Genomic DNA, 24,070 nt, shown 5'->3' with positions numbered 1-24,070 from the left:
ATTTGATGTTTAAGTTTTCCGTGTCAAGAATGGGGTAAAACGATAGCGCATGTATGTGCATTTCTACTTGGTGTTTGGATTTAACGTTGTCCAAGAGACATATGATCGCTTTACCTTCATGTTTTTATAGCACGTAAATTTCACATACACCAAAACTTTTTTTTAATGTTTTCATTTGGACTTTATCTGTTTCTTCTCTGCACTAAACAGATTGAATTACAGTTTTCTAAGAAGCCATAAAAGCATTGTGTCCCATGTGTAATTCAATTCTAAAGCAGCTTTTGCCAGGGGCAATGATTTCTATTAGATATGGTTGATCAGTTCATCCCATTAAAGTCAATGAATGTCCTCTTTGCTCTCCAGTGCTTGTTTTAAAAAACCCTAACAGGGCTGGTTGGAGGCGTTTTGTTTGTGAAGATTGAATAACTGCAGTGATGGTAAGACAAAGGACCAGGTAACAAGGTAGGATAATGTGTTATTACTGCCCTTTTCTTCTGAATTACTTCTATTCTTTTGCACTTTATTTTGCAGTGCCAGTTACATTTGAAAATGGCATCTCTAGGTAAGAATAAAATTGACCATAATCAGCTAAATTGCATGTACTGCGTTTTGTTATGATGTACCTTCAACAAGTGTGTTCCTTCAAATTTTCAGTCATCTTAAATATTATACAATAGCACATTTATTTTAAAGGTAATAGTCCTCACAATTTTTTGCTGTGCAGGTGCATAATGCAGGTCAAATACTGGGAATGGGCAAATCAGTCTATAACCCTAATCATGCTGTATCCATGGAGTTTTTAAGTCCTCTTCTATCCTCCACTTTTTCCTCAGTCTTCTTTTTCTCTTAAGAGTTGGATTCTTCCTGATTGACCTTAGGCTTAAACTGTAATAAACGGAGAGGCAATCTCTCAGCTGCCACAGCATGACCCTCTAGAATTAACCTGAACATTTAGTTAGGGGCAAAGCAAAGACTTTTCCCTTCTAATGCCCTTTAAAACCACACAAACATTTCTTTCCATACAATGCCATATGCACCTATTCTACTTAATAGTTTCAGTCTTGGTAATATTATAAATACTTTCTTAATGACAAATATATACCTTTCTGTCTTACCTTATAATTAAGTTCAAAACAGACACATATGACACAGCTTAAATGAGACTTTCAGGCTATTCTGTAAATCCATAGGCCACAATTTTAACAGAAAGGACCTTTGCCCTTACACATAAAAACAAAAATGCAATTCTTACGTGGTCATTCCGCAGACTTAACTTACCAGGTCTTTACTACATGGCAATCAGTTCATGGTATTAGTACTGAGTGGGTTTGTTTTGTTCTGCTCCCCCTTTAAAGCTCTCTGTTTTAAATCTCTCCAGGCCTCACTAAGGGAGGAGTGTCATTAAATTTTCCCCTCTAGGCTTTAGTAGTATCTGCAAAGGTTTAACTACTTCAGCAATGTTAAGTCTTTTTCCCTTCTTGCTGTATACATTTGGTGAGTGAAACAGCAGTTTGAGTCAGATGTCTGGGGACAGAGAGCCATGTTCCGAGCAGCACACAGCACATCCTTAAAATATGTCTAAGACAATCCAAACTTGCAGACTAGTAAAGAGAGCTTCAGCCAACACGTACACACAAAAGAAAATCTGTAAGAATGCCATTGTCTCTAAAAAGTCCTCCATCAGTCCTCATCAGTATATCAAAAAGACTTTTATCTTTCAGTTGGTCACATCCTTTCAACCCTTCAGTTGTGGGTAGTAATCATTGGCCTGAAAGGGGAAGCCTAATAGCATGCTGATTGACATGATTATGGTTTGAAAAAAGGCTACAGTTGATCAGGAAGTCTTACATAAAATTTCAAATTATAGATTAGAATCAGACTGCACTAACATCTCCTCTAAGAGACACATTTCAATTTCCATCCTCCAACTTCTACTTTTCTATGCTGTAACCATAAACACATATTGTGAAACTGTTGTAAACACTGTAACGCATGAGCAAGTTTTGTTGGCAATAGGAATCAAGTAGGAAAAAGAGGAAGAAAATGAGTGTCTAGGCCAGTGGTTCTTAACCTTGTTGGAGGCACCGAACCCCACCAGTTTCATATGCGCATTCACTGAACCCCTCTTTAGTGAAAAATAAAAAAAGATTTTTTTCAAATTCAAGACATAGATATGTTTTTTATTGATGCACAAAATGAGCCGTGCATGTCACGGTGGAGGCTCTGCTGAACCCCTGAGACTGACTCGCCGAACCCCTAGGGTTCGATCGAACCCGGGTTAAGAACCACTGATCTAGGCATTATTTGGGGTTTGTTTGAAAAATAGAAACACTTTCACACCTTTGTTGGCCAGTCTCACTGGCAAATAAAAGACACATTTCTTTATTTCAACCTCATGCTGACCCATCCTCGACTATTACGCAGGAAAAGTTGTTGCCCTTCATTCACAGAACCATCTGGAAATCAGACAGAGATGTGAAACACCCTAAACACTGAGCAAGAAAACAAACTTTCACTGCAGATACTAGTGCAGATACTGGTGCAGATACTGGTGCTGGATAACTGATGTTTTATAAGGTTCCCCGAACCTTGCCCTCACCGAGACCTTCACTGTTTCTATAAACCACTACACAGGAAATGAGGCGCAATCACTTTTCTGAGAGAATAATAGGAGAATGAAAATCAACAAGGTGTCATCTGGTGTGATAAGGAAATGTAACAATGAAATTTGGAGGAACTCCCTGAAGAGCTGAAGGAGAAAGACTGCTAAGCTTAAGCTAGCAAAAGTCAACGGTGGTCCAACATGTGAGCTGTGAAGGTGTGTACTAATGAGTGCACCGATCGCAGTAAAAATGTATTAAATCAAAATACCAGCGTCTAGAGAGGAATTAAATTAAACATTTACACTGAGCTACAGTTGAACCCAGCACCTGTATCACGTTCAGCCTTTCCAGCTGGCTTTAGTACAGCTGAACTGACAGCAGATTAAACAGTGGGTTCATCTTTACAGAGGGCCATAATGCTGCCAAACATTCATAGACTGTTTTTTTTTTTGGTAAACTATGCAGCACATCTCAAAGTGAAAGCCCATTATGCCATGCCAAATCAGTGGAAAAGATCTCCACTTTACAATTGATACAACCAGGAAGAACAAAGCATTTGTAGTGGACCAGAGATCAAAGCCTTTATCATTTTTCCTACATGTTATCTTTTTAAGGCCTAATTTCAAGCTTGGGTGGGGTAAAAGCGTTAATACCTTTTACGTACTTTCATCCAAACATTTCAAGCATTTCAGCTTGCCAACCTCTTCTTGCCAGAACTTTTGTGCACTCCTCTGACCTGTAAGCTAACGTTAATACTGTGTTTTTGAAACCTTATGTCCATGTTCGTCACTCATAGGAAGGAGGGTCAGACGACTATGTATACACACACCCAGGTATCCTGTTTTTATAATCAGGAAAGTCGATTCTATAGGAACATGAAGTTATTTTGATTTCTTCCTCTTATGTAAGATTCCTAAAACATCCTTGCAATAACAAAGCTGGGGACTTTTCATGTTTGTTTGTTTTTTTTATTAAGACTTCTTAAAGAAGTCCAGACGCTTTTCTTTGCAAGCTCCTTTGACTACGATGACCTGGATGACTGAGAACCTTCACAGACATTTTTTTTTTATTAATATTACATAAAAGCAGATGAATTAGACTATTCTGTTGTTTCTGGAGTTACATGAGCAAAATGTGGATTTGGATATGGTGAGCATTTGTAGATGTTAAAACATGATATTTGGGATTGCTTGGACTAGAGTGTTTGCCTTGTATACTGAAAGTCAAACCTGTCAGCGCAACATAAAAATCATCCTTAAACTTTTTGAAATACACTAAATGGATTTCAGTTTGCAGAGTGGAACTCCGCCAAGACTGATTCCTGGTTCTGATTTTGCCTGAGAAGGCAGCTCGGTTAAATTGAGGCCCAAAGTTGAGTCACATTAATTTAGGAGTGAGGCCTGTCGGGTTTGACCTTTCCTTCCAGCTTGGCACGGTGAGTCCCCAATCCGTATGAGGCCTGTGTCCAGCTCGCATCCACAGAGGCTGATCACTCACTCAGGTCCTGAGGAGACCAAATCAGATTACCAACACATCTCTCCCACAATCTACTGCGACAGGATTGCCCTGCAGGCATGGCTCAAATGGATACAGCAATATAGAAGAACCATCCAGAGGAAAGTGTGAGGATGGAGGGAGATGTGGCCAAAGAGAAGAGCAGAAGCTGGGGGTAGGGAGGGAGTCACACTGTTGTAAGCGCGGCGACAATGTGATTTAATTGATTCCATGCCACCTCATCAATTTTGATTAAAATTAAATGAGCGTCTGTATGTTTGAAAAGGTTAAAACAAATTGAAGGTGGAAATCACAGCTGGTAATCACAGTTTGTGTAACAGCGGGCTTTCAATGAAGAGGCCGCTCTCCATTGCTCATTTCTGCCTTGTCTGTGCATATAAAGCAAGACTGTGCATTTTTGTGTTTCTGTAGATGTGAGAACAAAGTAACCAAAATTGTATTAAGACTAAAGTTGCATTTAGTGGTTGTTCTCTGCTGAGATCAGGTGAGGAGGATCACACAGTTGTGCTAAAACGTAAGGTAAACGTAAAAGCAACAGTTTCACCAATCAGTTGACAGATCAATATGTACCAAATGATAAGTGATTATAATCTTTTTTTTTTTTTAGAAATTGAAAATTCTTAAATGATAAAAGTGGACACATTCTTTCAAGACATGCAAGGATGTTATTTTATTTGCATAAATATTTCTCTGATTCAAATAATTTTAACATTTAAATCCATAGCAAGTGTAATCAGAAAAAACCCCTGAATCATACTATAGATATCCATAGCTTAAAAAAATCATCCATGTTGGCCAGTAATGAGGTAAATCTTACAAACATGCACAACAACATATATCCAATTTTATCAGTACATGCCTGCCTTTAATTCCTCCCCTAGTTTAAACCTCATTGTCTAGCGCCAACATCAAAGTAAGGTACAGTCAAAATAGACACAAGGTATTTTAACTCACATTGGCAAGTGGGTGAAGAAAAAAGGCACACACAACAGAACTGTAATGGGTAACTACTGACACCTTGTGGTGATTTTGGAAAAACAGCAGTTCAGCTGTAGCCTGTTTATTGCACTTATGCCTTAATAGAAACAAAGTCTATGAAAGTCATTACAAGTTTCCTCTGTGATGAATAAAAAAAAATGGAAAAGAGGATTGTGTTCTTGTTTTATTTTAAAAATAACATTTTGCAGTGTTAACAAAAAGCAAAACATAATTGCAATACAACCCACTAAATAAAAAACAATGCCTCTAGTTAATCGGGTCTGAAAGCGTACCCCACTGGAATATGCTGTTGTGTAGAAGCACCGTTGCCTTTTTGCTCACAAATTGCCCTATTTTCAGTGGTTGATTTGCTTTAGTAAACTTAAAGCTGCACAGACGTGGTGCTGTCTCAGCAACAACAATCTTCAGTAGAAATGCAAATAGATACACATGCAAAGCAAACTTCTGGCTAATTATACAGCTGAGTTACAAGTTCTGTGTCCCTGAGCACCGAGGGTGGGAAAAGTGTAATGCACAGCATCTATGCTCACTGTAGACAAAATTTTAAAACAGAACATATCTGGGTTGCTTACAGTACTCTAATTATACTGTAATAAAGAAGCACAAGGACTCTTTGCTTACATTTAAAATTTGTGTTGATGTGGCAAGATTTCCCACTCTGTTAAAGAAAAATTACAAAGACAAAGGATAAGGTGCACAAGGCTGTGCTCATCTCCGTCAGTAAAAACCCAGCAAAAACCACAGTGATGACTGAAGAATAGGTGTAAACCTTATTTAAAACAATGACCAGTTTTCAGACATATTGTCCTGCTATGGACGCACCCCATCTGTGTTTCGTGTCATAGCAAAGCATACACAAAAATACACTGACAGAAAAAATTTGGGGGTAAGTTGCTTTTTATCTATAAGGCACTAAAATCGAAAATTAAAGCTTTTTAAAACTATAAAAATGCAAGCGCTTCACCATATATGACCATTGCTGTTGCAGTGACTTGAATATGCTGACAAGACTGCAACAGCCTTGTATTCATTTCTCTTTTCAGTGAAGTCAAATAAAAGTCACAGTTATGGTCTGTCTCAGTCATCTTTTTTGTCAGATGTGCTCTCCTCTGGTTCTTCCCCTGAACTGGGCTGACCAGCAAGTTCCAGATCACCTGGGTTTGCTTCTTGGATAGCTTGATATCTCTGAAGTTCCAGATAGGTGGTGAAGAGCTTGGCATACTCAGGATGGGTTGCAGCAAATTCTTGAAATTCATCTAAAGAATCAGAACAGAGAAAAACTACAGGGTGCTGTACACACAATAATAATGAACTATTTTTTGAACAATTTAGTCAGTCTGACCCAGGGCAGCTGTGGCTACAACTGTAGCTTGCCTCCACCAGTGTGTGAATGTGAGAGTGAATGAATAGTGGAATTGTAAAGCGCTTTGAGGGTCTCGAAAAGCGCTATATAAATGCAATCCATTATTATTGTTATTATTATTTTATTTATTTAACATTTTCTTGACAAAATATCACCAGAAATCAAATAAGAGGCCACAAGACATAATGGGAGTTTTGCATTAGGCTTTTCTCTTCAATTAGATTCTACTTACTGAAGGTAATGAAACCAGAGCCATCGGCATCAATCGCTTCAAAAAGTTTGGTCATGTCTACATCTGACACACCCAAAGCAGAGCACAGCAGAGCAGTAAACTCGTCATGGGTGACTTTCTCATCTTCATCTGTGTCAAAAAGCTGCATGAAAGATAATAAAAAGTGAGAAATGAGTAACGACTTTCAAGAAAAAGGTTTCAAAATGATCTTGGACGTTGCACGAAGCAGGAGAAAGTAAGTTTTGATTAGTAAGTTCAAATTGCATCTGACTCTATGGCCAGCAAAATGTTCACAGCAGACACACATTGTTAGCCTGACATTATGCAACCTTCTGTGAATTGTATGCTGCCTTTGTTCTTGCTATACTAAAGCTGCTGCTGTGCACAGACAGTAAGGGCTGGGCTGGTTGATTTTATCTTAACATTGGTTATTTTTTGCATTTAGCTTATTCCTTTTGCAAAGTGTATATGCTTTTTATATTTTGGGGTATATATTTCATATATAAACATCATATATATTCATATTCATAACAGTTGCACTGTTTATACTTCTCACAAATTGTCACAGATTACAGTTTAAGCATCTCAGATATATCCTTCATAGCTACTGGTTTATCATGATAGAGTGATAAAACTACTATCAGCAGGAAATGCATGATGCAATAGAAGTAACATATTAGGTGTACAGAAGGGTATTTATACAGAAATGTATAAATACCCTTGAAGGTAATTTGCCTTGCAAAAACCATAGTAGTGCTACCTTGGGCGAGTCAATAAAGGAGCTGTTGTAATTTTTCTTGCTTCACTCCAAGAGATTTGCATAATATTCAGCCCCTAATATGAACACATCAGTATGACAAATGTATGGTCTCACCTGGAAAGCCATTTTGAGAACATCCTCAGTGTTAGATGGCCTACACAGGATATTCACACCGATAACATATTCTCTGAAGTCTATAGTGCCATCTCCATTCTAGAGAGAGAGGTCAAGTAGAACAGATGAGCTGTTAAATGTAAAGATTATTATGATCGACAGCATTTAATCATTTATGGTGCAAGCGCTTGTTGTCTGCTGTTATTCGGTGTCTGGTAATAGTGATAATACTATTTGATTAAGTCTTTACTACTATAGTGATTTGATAACATGTTTATGAACTGCATATGATACAAGGTAACATTCAGTTTTTAGTAAACACATGCTCTCTGACTCATGTTGAAAGTGATGAACACAGATAAGAGAACAGAAAGTATGAAACTCAGTAGCTTTCCCCCTCCAACTGGTGCAGCACTGTGACACAGAAATGTATTGGATTTTCACTTCATTTCACATACCCTATTAGAGCTTTATAAAAATAAATATAAAAGGTGTTTTATTTTTTAAGGGTTTGCAAGTGAAGTTTTTCTAAAGTGCCTAAACTTACATAAATACTACAGCTATCAGTAAAATGAACTTCACTATTTTACTGATCATTCACATTCAAATGTGTCCATCTAATAAATGTCATTCGCTTGGCCAGGCCAAATACTGGCTGTTTTAAAACCTTGTGAAGTGGTGCCACGCCACGGCGATATTTGAAAAGGGTAATGTTCAGTTGATTTCAACATATAATGTTTAACAAATATTTAACATACAAGTTTCTCACCCTGTCAAACAGTCTAAACAGATCCTCGAGGACTGGGCTGACAGGAAGCTTTAAGAAACTGGCAAATTCCTCAATAGTTATGCGTCCCCCCTTACAGGTGCTGGCCATGGTTGCAAAACCGTCAAGTTCCTTCCTTATATTGTCCCACTTCAGACTAGTTGAGCCAAACATAATGGTGACAGGTTATATCATAATCAACATTAACAACAATAAGAACCCTTTGAAGCTGCATTGGTCAGTACTAACTGCAATTTTTGGTAACGCTCATATTACATGTTCTTACTTGAGTTTGCGACTAATTTTAGTGAACTCAACCAAGCCAGCCTCCATCGGAAGTGTGAGTTCACCAGCTGAGATCATTAAGCGGCAATCTTCATATGTGTGGTCTGTCACAGGAACGCCCAAAGCCCTAAAAATAGAAGGTTTGCAGACATTTAATCAACTCACTATAGTAGTCAAAGAAGGCACACAAAGATTATAGCAAAGCAATAGCCAGATTCACTGTGCATGGATATAGACCTAAAGACAGTAAAAAATGCAAATTTAGTTTGACAAATTGCACTCACTCTCCAATACTGACCACTTGTTTATTTTCTTATCAGCTTAGTAGCCTTGCATGTGCATAACACTATATTTATGACTTATTTAAACATTTATACAGTACTTTTACTTTCTATAGCAAATTGTTCCACTTTGCATTTGAGCAATATGCAGTGTAATGTGGTTTTGCACAGAACCTCTTTACGAAAAGGCAACATAAATTGCTTTACATAATACATTATACGCTTAAGACTAATGAACACTTACTTGGCCATAGTTTCTCGTACTCTGCTGGCAAACAGAGCGGGGCTTTTCTTCTCTTCCTCTGTGGGGATATGAGGTGGGAGGAACTGGGAAGCATGTAAACAGATGAGAAGTGTATGAGAACAGTCAAACAAAAAGTACACTTAAACCAAAAAGGAAAATAAAAACTCCTGCTAGCCTTAGTTTAAAAGAGTCCTTTTGAGTACATCATATATCCAAAATAACTAAAACTCTTTAAACGACTTCATGAGATAATGTTATTATACAAACACTACGAGAAATCAGAAAATCTCTTACCTCAATTTCTACTGTTGTGTAGAGCTGGCACAGTGTCAAAAGCAGAAGTGTTTTCCTGCATAATCAAAAAAACTGTTATATATTCTCATTCATTAGAACTACAGTGTTGTAAAAATAGGGCAGCCATATAATTGTGCAATAATTATGTTTATTTTCTGGGAAAAAGTGACAGTTTACAAATGCATGCAATTTATAAATATGCATATTTAGACATGCATACTTATAGATCGAGTGATGTACACTGGAAGAGGCAAAACTCTATAAAGCATACTCACGACTTGAATCCTTGCCATGTCCAAGTCACTGTATCCTACAGAGAAAAAACACAAGTATATTATTCATTCATTCCTGAATCTTTAACATTGGTATAAGACAGTCTGCACATAGGACTGTGTCATATTATATTATCCACTACAACACTGGTATAAATTTTAAAATCATTTACAAATATATAGGAATGTCATGCTTTTAGATTTCCTAGTGAACACAATGATGAGAGAAGCCCACAATCCTCACGAAAATCTGGAGGGAATTGAAGCTTTGAACTGCCGAGCCACAACCAAAAAAAGGTAAAAGGTTTAGAAAGTAAGTCGTTCTCCAATAAAATGAAACAATCATAAAAAATACGACTGTTCATTTGTTTGTGAGCAAATCTACAAATCCAACAGGGAATCCAATATATACACTATTCCTATAGTTTTGCACTACATCACTGAACAGATATTACTGGCTGTGTATGTATATGTACGAAAAATGAAAATCTATTACTGTCACAACCCTACTTACCAGTTTGTTAGGATACCTCAGAAGCACAGGCTGCACAGGAACACCAGGAATGAAGGCACCTAAAAGTGGCGTGGGGAACAATAGGTATTAAATTAAAAAAAACAAAAAAACACACAGCGTGTAGTTAAACATGAAGTGCATAGCTGTAAAACTATATGATTTTACTCTGACTTCTCCATTCTCTCACCACATACAGAACCACTCTTATAGGCATCAGTTAACCAAAAGTTAAAACACAAACCACATCAAATATTGATTAAATGGAATAACGTACGAAGAAGCACTCTCTGTTATGAAATCGATGTATTACATGGATTTGATTTATGTTAAGAGAAAATACTAAATGTTCTATAATACAGTAGTAGATCTAAGTTTTGTATAGTAAAATGTTGCTATCTTTTTTATTTGCATTTGACATGCTGATAGAAATTAAACTAATGATTACACTACACAAAATGTACATTTTATATCTTACCTTGTTTGAACGTGATAAGACATGAGCGATTTGTACATGTTCCTTCTGGAAATATAAGAACCTGAAAAAAAAGCATCCTTGCTGAATGGTAAAATAATACCCCTCAAAATTGCAAAGATTGCTTTTAAAATAATCTGAGTCAACACTGAATACAGTTTTCCTTTGGAAACAAAGAATAAATTCATATAAAAGTCATTTTTATTGAGAATGACTGCAGTGCCAGACCTGTGGCCACTGGCCTTCTGACTTGGCTCTCTTGTTAATCTCGTTGATTGTGTTCTTCCGGGAGTCTGGGTCTGTTCTAGATACCAGCACTGGCTGGAGACTCCGAAGGAACCCTAAAGAGAGAACAAAAGATTAATGGTAATGAACATACAAAAGAATATAGTAATCTTGATCATATTTTCCACTAATCTGGTGCACAGGCTTTGGTTATTTGCATTCGTTTGTAAGTGTTAAATAAGACAGAGTGATATCACTGTTTAACAAATCACATGTGACAGATATGAAATGAAACAAGTTACATGTTGTTATTACTTTTAAAAAGATGGATGAAAAGGCTTATATTAATCAATGTCTTAGCTCGTGTTTACTTCATAGAGTGCATTTGTAAATTTTACTTACTATAACAAGGATTTATGTCAATGACAACTCCAAAGTACTGGACTAATTGATACCCAGTACAGGCAGCAAGTAATGACATTCCATTGTATATATATTACAAGCTCTCCCACGTTTCATAGAGAGTGGGAAACTGTGCATTCAGGTGAAGGCAGATGGAAATGGACTATAACAAACACAGTTTGTCCCTACTTTCCTGTTCGAAACAATCATGCAAAAAGTATCTTACTGCCAAAGATGGGTGTGGCGAGGTTCTCGACACGGGAGACAGTGGAGGGCAGGCCAGCTACAAGGCAGACAATCCCATCAAAAAAAGTGGAGTGGGGGGCCACAGCCAGGATGGGTGCGTCATGGCTGCTGGCCTGCTTACCCTTGACCACCACTCGAAAACCCATGCTGAAGAAGTAAGCCCTCCCCAAGGCAGCCATCACTCTTTGACACAAAAATCTGGAGATAAAAAAAAAAAAATTAAATTGCTGAATTTTTGTGAATGAAAAAAAAAATGTGAATGGGAAGTGACTGTCTATTCTACACAACAGTGCAAGAAGCTTTGCATGAGAAAATCCTAAATTCTTTACATAAAAAGGGCTGGTATAATATTTTTAATGGGTTTATTTAGACCTTCTTTGTTTATCGGTTCAGTATATTGACTGATGTGTTGTGGTAACAGGATGCGTTTCACAATTTCGTGCTTTTCTTTAACCTTAAAGCGCAAAGTATGTTACTGTTGCCAATTGCTTCCTCAAAAACTGTAGAAAGGAAGGAAGGGGTGTTGCTATGGAGTCAGAGATACAAAATGATGAATGACATTATGAACTTAGTTTCACATACTTAATATGAAACAAATTAAGAGAATACAAACATGAATATTTAAAGATACATTAATCAATCGGCTCTTACAGTAAAACGTTTTAACGTATGCTATCAGTCAAGTTATTATGGTTAAGTTTCACTTCCTTCATTATGCAGTGTGGGCTTATGCCCTGCTTTAAACTATCATGTCACACTTTCTGTGCTTCTGAGCAATTTGTCACAGGCTCCAAAAATAGTATACAGCCTTTAAGCTGAAGGATGGTTCATCATTTTACTAATGCAAACAAACTATCAAGGTTAAAAAAACCTGTGGTTCGACAAAGCAGGGTGGCGATTTTCACTGGTATCTGCAATACAACACAAATTCATTGATATAAAGCTTTGTAGTAACAGCCTAACCTGTCTGTCAAAAAAAGACAAGATACAAGATTACAAGATTTCAATAGTTTAAACTTATTTTTTTTTCTGTCAGTCATCTGCAAAATGTATGAAAAATGTTGTAGTCTAAGATCACAAGAACGGTTTACACTGTGAACAAGTGTGAAGAAGCCAACACACACCCAAGTAAAATATAGACTACAAAACTAATTGTCATTTTCAGACTATATGTACAGACATACTGTTTAATAAGTCCAGTGGAATGAGTCCTTTTCATATAAGATATAAACAGATATAGAAAATTATTATAATTATAATGTCTGTTATTACTTTTGGACATCAGAGGTGAACAAAGTGGCTAAAACATCATTTCCAGTTCCCCTTAACCCCCCACCGACTAGTTCCTTTCTGAAGGAAACTGAGGTGAGGTATTGCTTGTGAAGAGGATATGATCTAGAAAAGCATGAGTCGACATGAACACAAGTAGCTGCTAATTCATTATTACAGGAACTATTATTTTTTTGGCATGTTTTGCTTCTGTAAAGCATATGAGCGAAAACTGACTTTTTATCCTTCTTCTCACCTCAGTACAATTCATTACTTTTGCAAAAATTAAGAGTTGAATATGTTTATTGTTTGATAGATATGTTGAAAGGGTTTAGTAGTAGTAGTTCAATTCACTTTGACAGATGGTGATAAGATGGCGTGCAAGGTGAATGCAGTTGCTTAGCAAACAAAATGTCTGCAGTAAAAAAGGCAAATGGGTTATTGATGTCCCAGATTAGCCAAACAGTTTTTCTGGGCAACCAAGTTTTGAAAAAATAAATAAGCAAAAGATCATTTGCAAGTAAACAAAACTGATGTCAAGAATAAGCTAAATATATTATTATTGTTTTGCTTTAGGTGTGATAAAGTCGTGGCCAACTCTGAGAAAGACTGGATGTTACTGGTATCCATAGTTACCTTCTCCATCCTGTGCTTGGCTCCACAGCTCCTTTCAGAGGCAGCTTGAAGGTGACAATGACAGACACTGGCCATAACACCATCAGAACCAGGGTTATAAAGATAGCTCGAAGAGGGACCAAGAAAATTCCCAACAAGACACACTGCAGGCAGAGGAGTACATTTATGCATATTAATTACAGGCCCAAACCTCCCTGGTGTTCAAGTCACTTGCTGCCTGGCTGAAAACTGACCTCCCACCTAGCAGAAATATGCACGAGCCTAGAAATCCACATTGCTGGAAAGCATTCTAGAAAGCTCCCAGTGGCTCAGTCTGTTGTGCTGCATAGGAGGCTTTACAAGCTGATTGTCAAAGCCGTGTTGGAGAAGATTACAGGCCCTGGATACAGCAGCCTGAGTGCACTATGTCACACTATGAAACACTGTTACCAAACGAGCATTCTTCAAAATCCTGCCTTTGTGCAATCTCTTAAAAAAGCAGAAGAAGAAGAAAAAGAAAAAGAAGAAGAAATACTCACTTTAATTATAGCAGCGTTGCTTAGTTTGGTGTCTTGGACAAACGGGTTGATGACCGCAGGCAAAAGCAGAGATTGTTGCCTCGGCAAGGCACCTACTCGCTGCGGTGGCATCGTAGTCCAGTGAGCGAAATGACAGGCGGCTGAAGTTCTAATTTGTAGCCCCGTGATGTTACCATCTCACTTCCTCAACAGAGAACCTGTTCTCATTTGTTGCTGAGCCAAACGGTATCAAGCGCGAGTTACGACGAGTACAAAACTCAAGCACGCGAGAGCAAAACCGGTAGCTTCAAGCTCCACCTCCGCTGTGCAGTGGGGAATTAAGACTGTTAAGTGAATGTTTGTACACTGTCACTACATTTGCAAGGTACTGACTTTAGACAGTACCCTTTCGACAGTATCTAAAATATAGTGGTATCCCATTTAGATGCCTCGAAAAAAATTGGTTCAGATAGGAAAAGATTAAAATTGTCTCGTAGGTTGTGTGCTTTGATAAAATAACACTGGTTAGGACTCCCGGGGGAGTAAATGCTAAAGAAAGTTAGGACGATCGCGGTGTCACGAGCAAATAACTGATTTTATGCAAAGGCTACACATTTATCATAAATGTCCACAAGATGGCACAGTTTCATAACAAATTATAGTCTTTGCAGGGGTTTAGATAAAGTCCGTTTGCTCTATTCAATGAATTTTATATCTGATTATTTTAAAGTTAGCCCGCTTGTTACTTATAGAACCTTAAAATTTAAAGAAGTGCCAGCATTACTATATATCATAAAGATGAACTCTATGACAAAGCAACACTGGTGTAAGTTCATAACACAAGCATTATAGATCTACTTTTACCACTAATGTGTTGCAAGAGTATGTATACAGTGCACTAAGGTATATGATCTCCCACTTTTTTTTTTGGTACCTAGCGGATAAGGATCACATATCATGGCTAATCATTCACAATTTTGTAGATTTATTATATTGACCATCTTTATTGATGACAGTGCAAAAAGCATAAACAAACCATCACAAGGAAAAAACATGTAAAAAAAGATAATTAAGCAATACTACTGCGGTACTCTTGTCATGGTTCCATTATGCATGAAACCTATACAGCCTCTAGAGGCAACCTGTGCCATTAATCTTTCTGTACCATTAGTGTAGGGAAATGTAACATGGAGTTGACACGGGAATAATTTGGTCTTCCTATTGTGCCACTCCCTTGTATAGTCCTAAACAAAGTGCTAATCAGATGAAGGATAATGTGTCTGGGAATACTACTTTTATACATCCAGAGGATACTAAGTAGTCCGATCAGACATAGTTATACAGAATATAATGTATATAGGACTATATGCAAAAAGCGATCTCTAAAAGCACCATTTTCGGTCACATTGTGCAAATTCATTCTTTCAAATGTAGCGCACAACAATGAAAAACGTAATTAAACAGATACAATTATTAAACTGCACTTATTACACTGAAATAATTCTAAGCCAACATGATTTCCTCATATGGTGTTAAAGAAATCAAATTTGTATAAAAAGGCAATATTGACCAGCACAGTATAGCACTGCATTTAAAGCAGTGTGGACATACCTGATGTCTGACTTGGGAAAAAAAAATCTATAAAATAATAAAAGATGGGGTGCATATTGTAATAAATCTGCATAACAGCATAACAAATAAAATGTCAAAGTCACACAGAAATGTAGCAAATATCCAGTTGCATATGTTCAGCCTACGAAGAAGGTTCAGAGGTGGCGTTCTACAAATCTGGAGACCGGTTATACAGGCTGCAGGAAAGCGTGCAGAGTTGCCATGATAGAAAAATTACAACAGTTTTCACTGCAGCGACCTTAAGTTGTGTTCAATACTACAATAATGTCCTCATGAGGCTCAAGAGGTCACCATTACACAAGTTAGTTGTGAGACATTTTGGAAATGTTCAACATCCGAGCCAGTCCTTTGTGATTTCACCCAACTTCACGATCTTCAAGCTGCTGTCTTCTAGTTTGAAATAGTGGTGGCCTTTGAAGAAGTAGCTGTAGTCTGTGAAAGACAAGCAGAATACACATTGTGTTTAAAACATTTACTAAGCTGAGAATTTTCTTTATTAAATTGGTCAAGTCAAACAAACTACCACGCAATAACAGTGAAATAAACAAGCTTCTGTAGAAGCGTACAAGAATTAAAATACCCAATCAGAAGCCAAAGTCAAGCCTCGCGTTCTCTGAATTATGCTAAGGAGGGAGTACACAGAGGCGCCTCTGTAGAGGGTGAAAGACCTTCTTTATATAAATATGTTTGTTTACGGTGTGGGGAAGGGCCTATGCGACACTTACAGCACTGTCGGTATGTTAGGAGAGAAGCAATGAAAAAATCCCTGGTTGCTTGCCATAGGCAAAAATTTGCTAACCACCTCTGACCTCAAGTATACATGGCTGACAGTGAGAATCTCAAAAGATATTTACTGGTGGTCTCACATTAAAAATTCACCATTTACTTCTCACAGTGGCTGCAATGCACTTTGCACCAACAGTAAAATTAAGTGTCAACTAACCTGTGATATTCACTCACAAAAAATGTAACAATTCTGTCATTATAAAACCACTGATCACTCCCTGACTTCAGAAATACTCCTTATGGTCTATTTGCCTTCCTGACATTCTTTCTGTAGCCAACTCCTCTAAACACTTTTTTTTTTTTTGCCTAGAAGGCGTCACTGTTTGCTCAATTCTGGTATATGAGGAGTTTTACTGACAAAGGCAGAGTGCCAGACTCACTGATAGAGCTGACTGGATTTTCCTGCAATTTTACCAGAAGGAATGCTGCTGTGCAGACAGTAATCACACACACATAAAAACACTAGTGTCGTTATCAGAGCATAGCAACAGTTGTGTGGCATATTCTTGGCATATTGGAGCCATGGCTCTAGAAGCGGTAGAGTCAGGAAGTTCCCCATTTGCTCAGGACTCCAATATTTCAACAGCTATTGAAGGCTTTCTATATTATCTGGTACAAACATTCACAATTCCCAGAAAATAAGACCTTTTGGGGAACCTGTGACTTTTCCTACCATAGTGAGGTTGATTCATATTTTCCAGTCAAATGTCTTGACATTCCTTTGGCATGGGCTGCCATGAAATGTGGCGGAATCAAACTTCTCCTGCTTAGTTTGAGCTGTTCTTATTGTTTAGTACTAATTAAAATATGACAGTGTTCTAAAATGATATACCTATGAAACCTTATACTCATATATTGTTTTCAGTGGAAAGAACTACAATGCTCTGTAACTAACAAAATTGCAGGTGTAGCTTTTTATCCTTTTCCCTAAATACTGCCATATCTTGAAAATATCTTGAAAGCTTGAAATCAGTTTTTCTTGGAAAATAGAGTACAGCAATGGCACAATGGTATGAATCGTGCAACAAATTCATTCACATACTAATAACTGTTCCTGCCATATTTTGGTCAAATTTACTTGTTAAAAGTATTATTTTACCAATGCCATTAAGACTGAAGGCAGAGTCGATGCCATCTGGGATGCCATTCCAGGAATCCGCAATAAGTTTTGGGAAGCCAGAGTCCATTGTCTTGCTGGTCTCATCATATCTGTAAACACACAACAATGAAATCACATCTGAGGTTTTACATATGACATGTATTACATTAATAGCATTAATTTAGCACCTAACAACTCTATGCTGTGCCAAAAATATGTAGTGTATTGACATTTTTGTCAGAGGATGCCTTCAGAGCTTTAGTAGCTAATCTGACCATCAGTTTCATAAACGGTTGTTCCTTTCTTGCATCATTTAGAGAAGAGAATAAAAGTAAAAGAAGTAGAGTAACAATCTAGACTGTTAACTAGGTCGCTCCCATACCCAAAGAATTTAAAAAACGTTTTTTTATAATGCACAGTCCTTTTATCAAAGTACAGTTGCTGCTTTGCTTTGCTCTCTGTTTTAGCCTGTTAAAAATTGGGTGTGTGCACATCAGCCAGATAATGACTAATATCATTGCTATTTAATAACATAGGACGTTAGTTAGGGAAAACTGTTCTGGCTGCATTGTTATTATGATTTACTCTCAGTTACTCAAGGTTTGTGGCTGTAAATGCACTAAAAAGTCGATTTACAATTGGACAGGGACTGTGGACATGGCCAGCATGCTGTACCTGTTTGTTTAGGCCAAAGAGCCTGCAGACCAGTGCAATATGCATAATAGAAGTGAGATAGCCATGATTTCACTTTTTTTTTTAAAGACCCTCTGTTGTTGAATGACATTTGTTGGTTTGCATCTTATAAAGTGCATCAGAAACACATATGATGGCACTTTCCCAGATAAAACAAACACTACGGCTTCATATGTCCAAAAACTACAAGCTGTTGAGTTACTGTACCGTTTAGGTCACACCAAACACTAACTCAGTTCAGATATAGCACACAACTGCAACAGTTTATGACCTCAATTGCAAGAGCTAGGTCAAGTCACACAGGGCTTTTAATTACATTAAATGCAAATCTTTGCACAAACTTTAACTCTCCTTACCTCCAGAATTTGTCTCCAGCAAAGAAGTAAGTCTTCCTGTTCTTCCTAAAGTTGAAGGCAGCATCGATTTGCTGCAGGTCAGTGGGGAGGCCAAGGCTGGACAACCTTTTCGGGTAGCCTGTCTCCAACTGATCAGCTCTATAAATCCAAATTTCATTGCCTGGGAGAGAAGAGTAAGATAAAAAGAGAACTCACTTTTAGGATACATACAATATGTTATTCTAATGAAAATCACTAAACTTTTAAATCAACATTTAATCATTTATTCTTGTGTTGTCCTCGGGATTCCCATATACTTGTTTGCCATTCACCTAGGGGTCAATTTTGACCCGAGCACAACACAAGGGTTAACTCTATGAACCAATTTTGCAGTGAGATAATAAGTCGAACATTTACCAAACCATCTTAATGTCTTTAGAGTTGATGGATATATCATGTAAGTCTCATCAGTATTCAGGAAAGTTGTCATATTTGTAAAATGCTGTGAATATTTCATAAACCACTAATAAGTATGCTGGAAGAGTCCACACTGCACTTAAGAGTGTTTGGCCTACATTCTGGTGCCTCCTAAAGTTTCAGGTAATAGAAATGGCTGACCATTAGGGGAAATGCATCCAAGTGGTAAAATGGGGAAGACACATCTTCATTACTCATTAAAAGTAATGCATCTGTTTCCTTCATCACCTTATAAGTGCGGGGTTATGTCAATATTAAAACAGATCTAAATGTGCATTTTTCAAAGTCTCTTGCTTTCCTCAGAATACCTGCAAAGAAGACTGTTTTTTCCTCTGGATTTTCATAGGCAGCATCTATCTTGGCGGGCAGGTCAGGCCAGTAGGTGGCCACTAGCATTGGCCCATTGGGTTTGCTTCTAAAGTTGACTGACCTGAACAGGAACCTGCAGAGAGAGTGGGTGGATGAGCAATCATGAGTTAGACAGGCTAGGGAAGAAATAAGAGTGAAGAAGTAAGAGTGAAAGGACCAGAGGGGGCTGATGAGGAGGTGGGGAGAGAAAGAGAGAGAAAAAGCATGTGTGTCTGTGTGTATAAGAGATCGGGGTTTTAGTGCAAGTGCTTCGCTGGCCGAGCCAGCCACAATGGTCTGATTCATGAGCATCTGGTTCTCGTTAGGACTAAGGCTGCAGACGCCAGCGGAACAAGACCCATCTTGCCCGGATTTCCAATACACAGCTGCGCAACAATAGCAGCTTACCATACTCTTTTCCACTGACCTATTTTTTAGACAGACAAAGATTTGCCAAAAACAAAGATCAGTTGTCATAATGATAAAGTGAAGATGAGAATAAAACTTTACAAACAAGCATAAATAGAAGTGTGCATACATAACACTTGCCCAAAGTTACATTTGTCAGGATGAAAGATGAGACATATTCCAGTCTGAACCAACCATCTACGAATGTCATTATTTTATTTGTGTTCTTGCAGATCAGTTTGCTGTTCGTGCACTAACAATATCCAGAGGGTTTTCAGTCTGTAGCAGAGCTTTAATTTTATCCTTTCCTCCCTCTCTTTTCTTCCAGTATGCACTCAATAAAAGGAAAAACAAGATCTGCCTAGGGGTGGTAAGGGGAATACGTGTACAGAAAATATTCAAGTGATTTTTCTAAAGCACTCCTGTCGTTTTAGATCTCTGAGTCTGTTTTATTCTTTTTTTATTTACCTGTATTTTCATACAGGTAATTACTAATAACTCTAACATCTGAAGTAGATAATCCATTGATCTTGGATTTGTTCTTAACAAAGTCCTGTTTGAACTGTGTAAAAATACAGGTTGATGATTATGACAATGCAACTGAGCTTTGTGAGAAATATAAGTTTTTAACACATTGATTTAAATGGCTCAATGTACTGACCCACATTATAAGTTTGCCTAAAATGCATTGTGGAAAAGGCAATAAAATTGTATAACAGAGCAAAAACAAAAAAGAAGATAGAAAGAATTTCACAACTGAAGAAAGAGTAACAATAGTATCTGTCAGGGAAGCTGGAAAAGGTACACCAAAGTATTTCTTTGAGAATTATGATGGTAAAACAAAAAGTTTGGTTTGTGGGGTTTAATGCTACATCCTCTCAGACATGGATTGTGGTGTACATAAAAAAGGAAAACATTCGACATTCACAAACCAGAAGAAAAAGAATAAAGTAGATGGAGAACAGATCTTTATCATTTTTGAGTCTAAATATGTTTAAAGTGCACCAAAAAAGTCAGAAAATAATGAAAAATTCAAATGCAAAGTTCAGTCACAGGTATTTGGCAGTGTTTGTGAGGCCTATTGTATTTTTATACTGTCATTATTTTTAACTACTACCATTCCACAAAAGTGCTTCTATAAAACAGCAGTCTTTCTTAACAGTTTTTCACCAGCCTCTGCACAACAGTCACAACAATCTCCACTGGTTTTACGCTTCAGAACAGACCTAACCAGCAGGTTGGCCAAACATTTTCTATAAGTCAGACTTTCTAAGTACCTTCTCCTTAAGCCTCGAGACAGACAGACCCACTTATATGCTGAGCTCAGGGAGTGCTGCAAGTATTACTCATTGCATCACGTTAAGATTTGTCTCACAACATAAATATGCTGAGCTAACAGAATGAGAGATTCCACTTTTACAGTGGGAGAGTCAAGTGAGCTTAGCCCCAGAGCCCAGAGGGTACAGCTCTTTCTGTAAAGCTATAAAACTTAGCATGTACCAGAACTCTGCAGCATACAACTCTGACATGCCCTTCAGGCAACTTATGAAGTTGGACCAACAGGCCTGTACTAAAACTTTACCGATCCCAGATTTCAGTGAGATATACTGTTTGTTCACTACAGTAACTTCATAATACTATGTCCTCATTTTCCCACCCTGATCTTCAGAATAACTTTTAAACTTTGCTTGATTAAATTTTCACATAGCAACCTAAAATTCACGTCATATTGAATTAAATGTGTTTGAAAACATCACACAACAGCTTAGATTAGTGCACAATGGTGCTAAAAAATCTGGCAAACAGGAAAATGTCTAAATATGTTACAGCTCAGCTAAATTTCAGTGTAACATATGTATATGGAACTTTTAGCCACCTTAAACTGAACCAGTTTGCTCTGAATACCATCTCTCTGCAAAATGACAGTTTAATCATCTCTTACATTCCACCCAGGTAGGTGATGCTTAGCACTGCTGTCATCCTATCATTTAGACACAATGTCATTTCTTTTTTAAGATATTATTTTTCCATGGCTTCATTTAAACAACGGTGACCTGAGAGCCGAGGTATGTCGGAAACTTGTTCTTGCCTTTACATTAATGTGACTGTGTGCATTTTCAGACTTCAACAATGCTTAAAGTGAAAATAAAATTTTCACTTTAAAAAAAATTGTCCCAACAGTTAAATAAGATATATAATGTTTCAGATGGAAGAAAAAGATCATTTCAGCTGACTTGATGACCAACAACTGATCCAAAGTTTCATGGTTCGCTGCACACTGTCTGCTAGAGCCACAGCAAGGTGAAAAATATTGTAACTCAGTGAAAAAAGCCAAGCTAACTGACTCTTGAGCATTTTGCTGATGCATCTACTCTTAGCTGATTTCCAAATGATTGTGACAGGATATGCAGCTCTTAACGTTGAAATTATAGTGTTTGTGTCAACAATGTCAACAGCTAACCCATCATTTGTTTGTCCTAACAGTTCCTTTTTGTAACATGCCACTGGGGTAAGCTCTTTGTAACAAACTTCAGCTGTTGCAATGAAACTGTTCATCTTTCTACGGGAAGTACCCTGACTCACGAAGACTGTTGACCGAACCACAGGACTTTATGCAACTTCTTTTCTACAGAGTCAGCCAGCAGACACATAGTAAACCTACATGACTTTGGATTCACTGGCGCCGGTGGAGAAGAGGAGTGTAGACTGTTTATGAATGATGACTACTTTGGTTGTCACTGCGTGAGTAGAGGGATAGCTTGTTTTCAACTCTTACTAATTGTCATATCACAAAACAACAATATGCTCACAATCTTCAAGTGGCACAAGACTGTAAAAAGAGAAACCATAATTAACAAGAAACCTCATGTCAAACTGCTCATTGTTTGCAGTGATGTGATTGTGAAATCCAGTTGGTGCAGGCTGCTGTGTTTCAGTCACGCGATACAGCCTGAAGCAGGCAATTTCGTTTTCTTTATCGCTCTTCGCACAGATCACAGACAGGAAATTTAACAGGACTTTGGCAGTGCTTTCAGTGTTCACAAACTCAGCCTTTACATCACATTTAAGACTCAAAAGAGCAACTGGGAACATTACAGCTTGCATATCTAGAACACTTTGCCTGGGCTTCAGACTTTTCTTACATTGAAGTCTTTTTTTTTTTTAAAGATACATCAAGTTGCTAACTGAGATGATTACCTGTCTTTGAAGAAGAATGTTTCTCCTCTGATCTGTGCTACAGCATCAAAGATCACTGGCTCATTACAGATATCCATTGGAGTGACAGGACCCTGGGTTGGAGGCAAAGGCTTGTCTGTTGGCACACCTGTTGTCAGATTTACCACAGTATTTATTATTTAAAGGGGTCTGCAAATTATCCACTGACAACACAATCATTTTCCCAGGCACTTATTGGTATTAGACTCTATGTGGCATTTTCTCTCACCATACAACTCCTGGATGCCTTTGATGTCATCATTGGAGAGCCTGAAGTCTTTAGTAAAAGTGTAAACAGGGGCCATCAGTGCACCGGGGTCCTGAGAGTGCTCCAAACCAAGAGCATGACCAAATTCATGGGCTGCTACCAGGAAAAGGCTGTAGCCTAGAAACAAGTTAGTTTAAACAAATATCTATTATCTTTCCACAGTAAAAAAAAGAAAAAAAAGAAAAAGATAGATTCAGTGTCTTCCAATCCACTGGCTCTTGGGAAAAATATCCCCAAATACCACTGGCAAATTCTTTTACCTTGATCAGGACAGAAACCCCATTTGCGGTCATCATCGTAACTCTTGGTGGTAGCGCACCACATTTTGCCATCGCTGCGTCCAGAGGTGGTGCAAGATTCATAAGTGTCTCCCAGGAAGGTGAAAGGGAAGGCACAGGGGCTTCCATCTGCATTGCCTCCCACTGTTGACATTGCTGGTAACAGCAACAAAATGCAAAACAGTAAATGCAAAATAAGCACTGAATTCAGTTGCTTAATTATCTTATAAATTCACTATGCAAAGTGATTTTTTTTTCTTTCTGGAAAAGTTTGGGTTATTATGAAATGAGTGCAGATGATGTTCAGAAATAGCATGATGAAAGCAGCTGGCACAACACACACGACATCAATAACTAATCCATTAGGCACACAACCAAAATGCACCCATCCAAATTGATTTTCTTTCAAAGAGAGATCATTTTCAGTCTGGCAAGAGTGGTTTTGTGTTAAGAAAGAAAGAAAGAAAGAAAGAAAGAAAGAAAGAAAGAAAGAAAGAAAGAAAGAAAGAAAGAAAGAAAGAAAGAAAGAAAGAAAGAAAGA

The 24,070-nt window shown here is 37.7% G+C and overlaps 2 protein-coding genes across 2 annotated transcripts in view; both read right to left on the bottom strand.

The window, feature by feature from the left end:
• Window positions 1-5,142: 5,142 nt before the first annotated feature.
• On the bottom strand, window positions 5,143-14,294 carry lpcat2 (lysophosphatidylcholine acyltransferase 2). Its single transcript, XM_005912942.3, has 14 exons — window positions 14,011-14,294; window positions 13,493-13,635; window positions 11,568-11,785; window positions 10,943-11,055; window positions 10,718-10,778; window positions 10,243-10,301; window positions 9,732-9,766; window positions 9,457-9,511; window positions 9,163-9,245; window positions 8,639-8,764; window positions 8,356-8,509; window positions 7,587-7,685; window positions 6,713-6,854; window positions 5,143-6,373 (listed from the first exon to the last, which is right to left on the bottom strand). The coding sequence occupies exons 1-14, from the start codon at window positions 14,119-14,121 to the stop codon at window positions 6,195-6,197; spliced, it is 1,578 nt and encodes a 525-aa protein (XP_005913004.1). The 5' UTR covers window positions 14,122-14,294; the 3' UTR covers window positions 5,143-6,194.
• A 663-nt stretch (window positions 14,295-14,957) lies between these two features.
• The window catches only part of mmp2 (matrix metallopeptidase 2), a 14,080-nt gene continuing 4,967 nt past the window's right edge, over window positions 14,958-24,070 (bottom strand). Inside the window, exons 7-13 of the mRNA XM_005912944.2 lie at window positions 23,512-23,685; window positions 23,213-23,368; window positions 22,966-23,092; window positions 19,320-19,453; window positions 18,556-18,715; window positions 17,507-17,616; window positions 14,958-16,053 (exon numbers count right to left, since the gene is read on the bottom strand). Of these exons, the coding sequence (XP_005913006.1) occupies window positions 15,950-16,053; window positions 17,507-17,616; window positions 18,556-18,715; window positions 19,320-19,453; window positions 22,966-23,092; window positions 23,213-23,368; window positions 23,512-23,685 (965 nt within the window). The 3' untranslated portion in view covers window positions 14,958-15,949. The remainder of the gene's footprint in view (window positions 16,054-17,506; window positions 17,617-18,555; window positions 18,716-19,319; window positions 19,454-22,965; window positions 23,093-23,212; window positions 23,369-23,511; window positions 23,686-24,070) is intronic.

This window comes from Haplochromis burtoni, unplaced genomic scaffold (genome assembly GCF_018398535.1).
Source record: "Haplochromis burtoni strain Fernald_Lab_line unplaced genomic scaffold, NCSU_Asbu1 Contig_2, whole genome shotgun sequence".
NCBI lineage: Eukaryota > Metazoa > Chordata > Actinopteri > Cichliformes > Cichlidae > Haplochromis > Haplochromis burtoni.
Note: the sequence above shows the minus strand (reverse complement) of the source record. Positions and strands in the feature narration are given on the sequence as shown.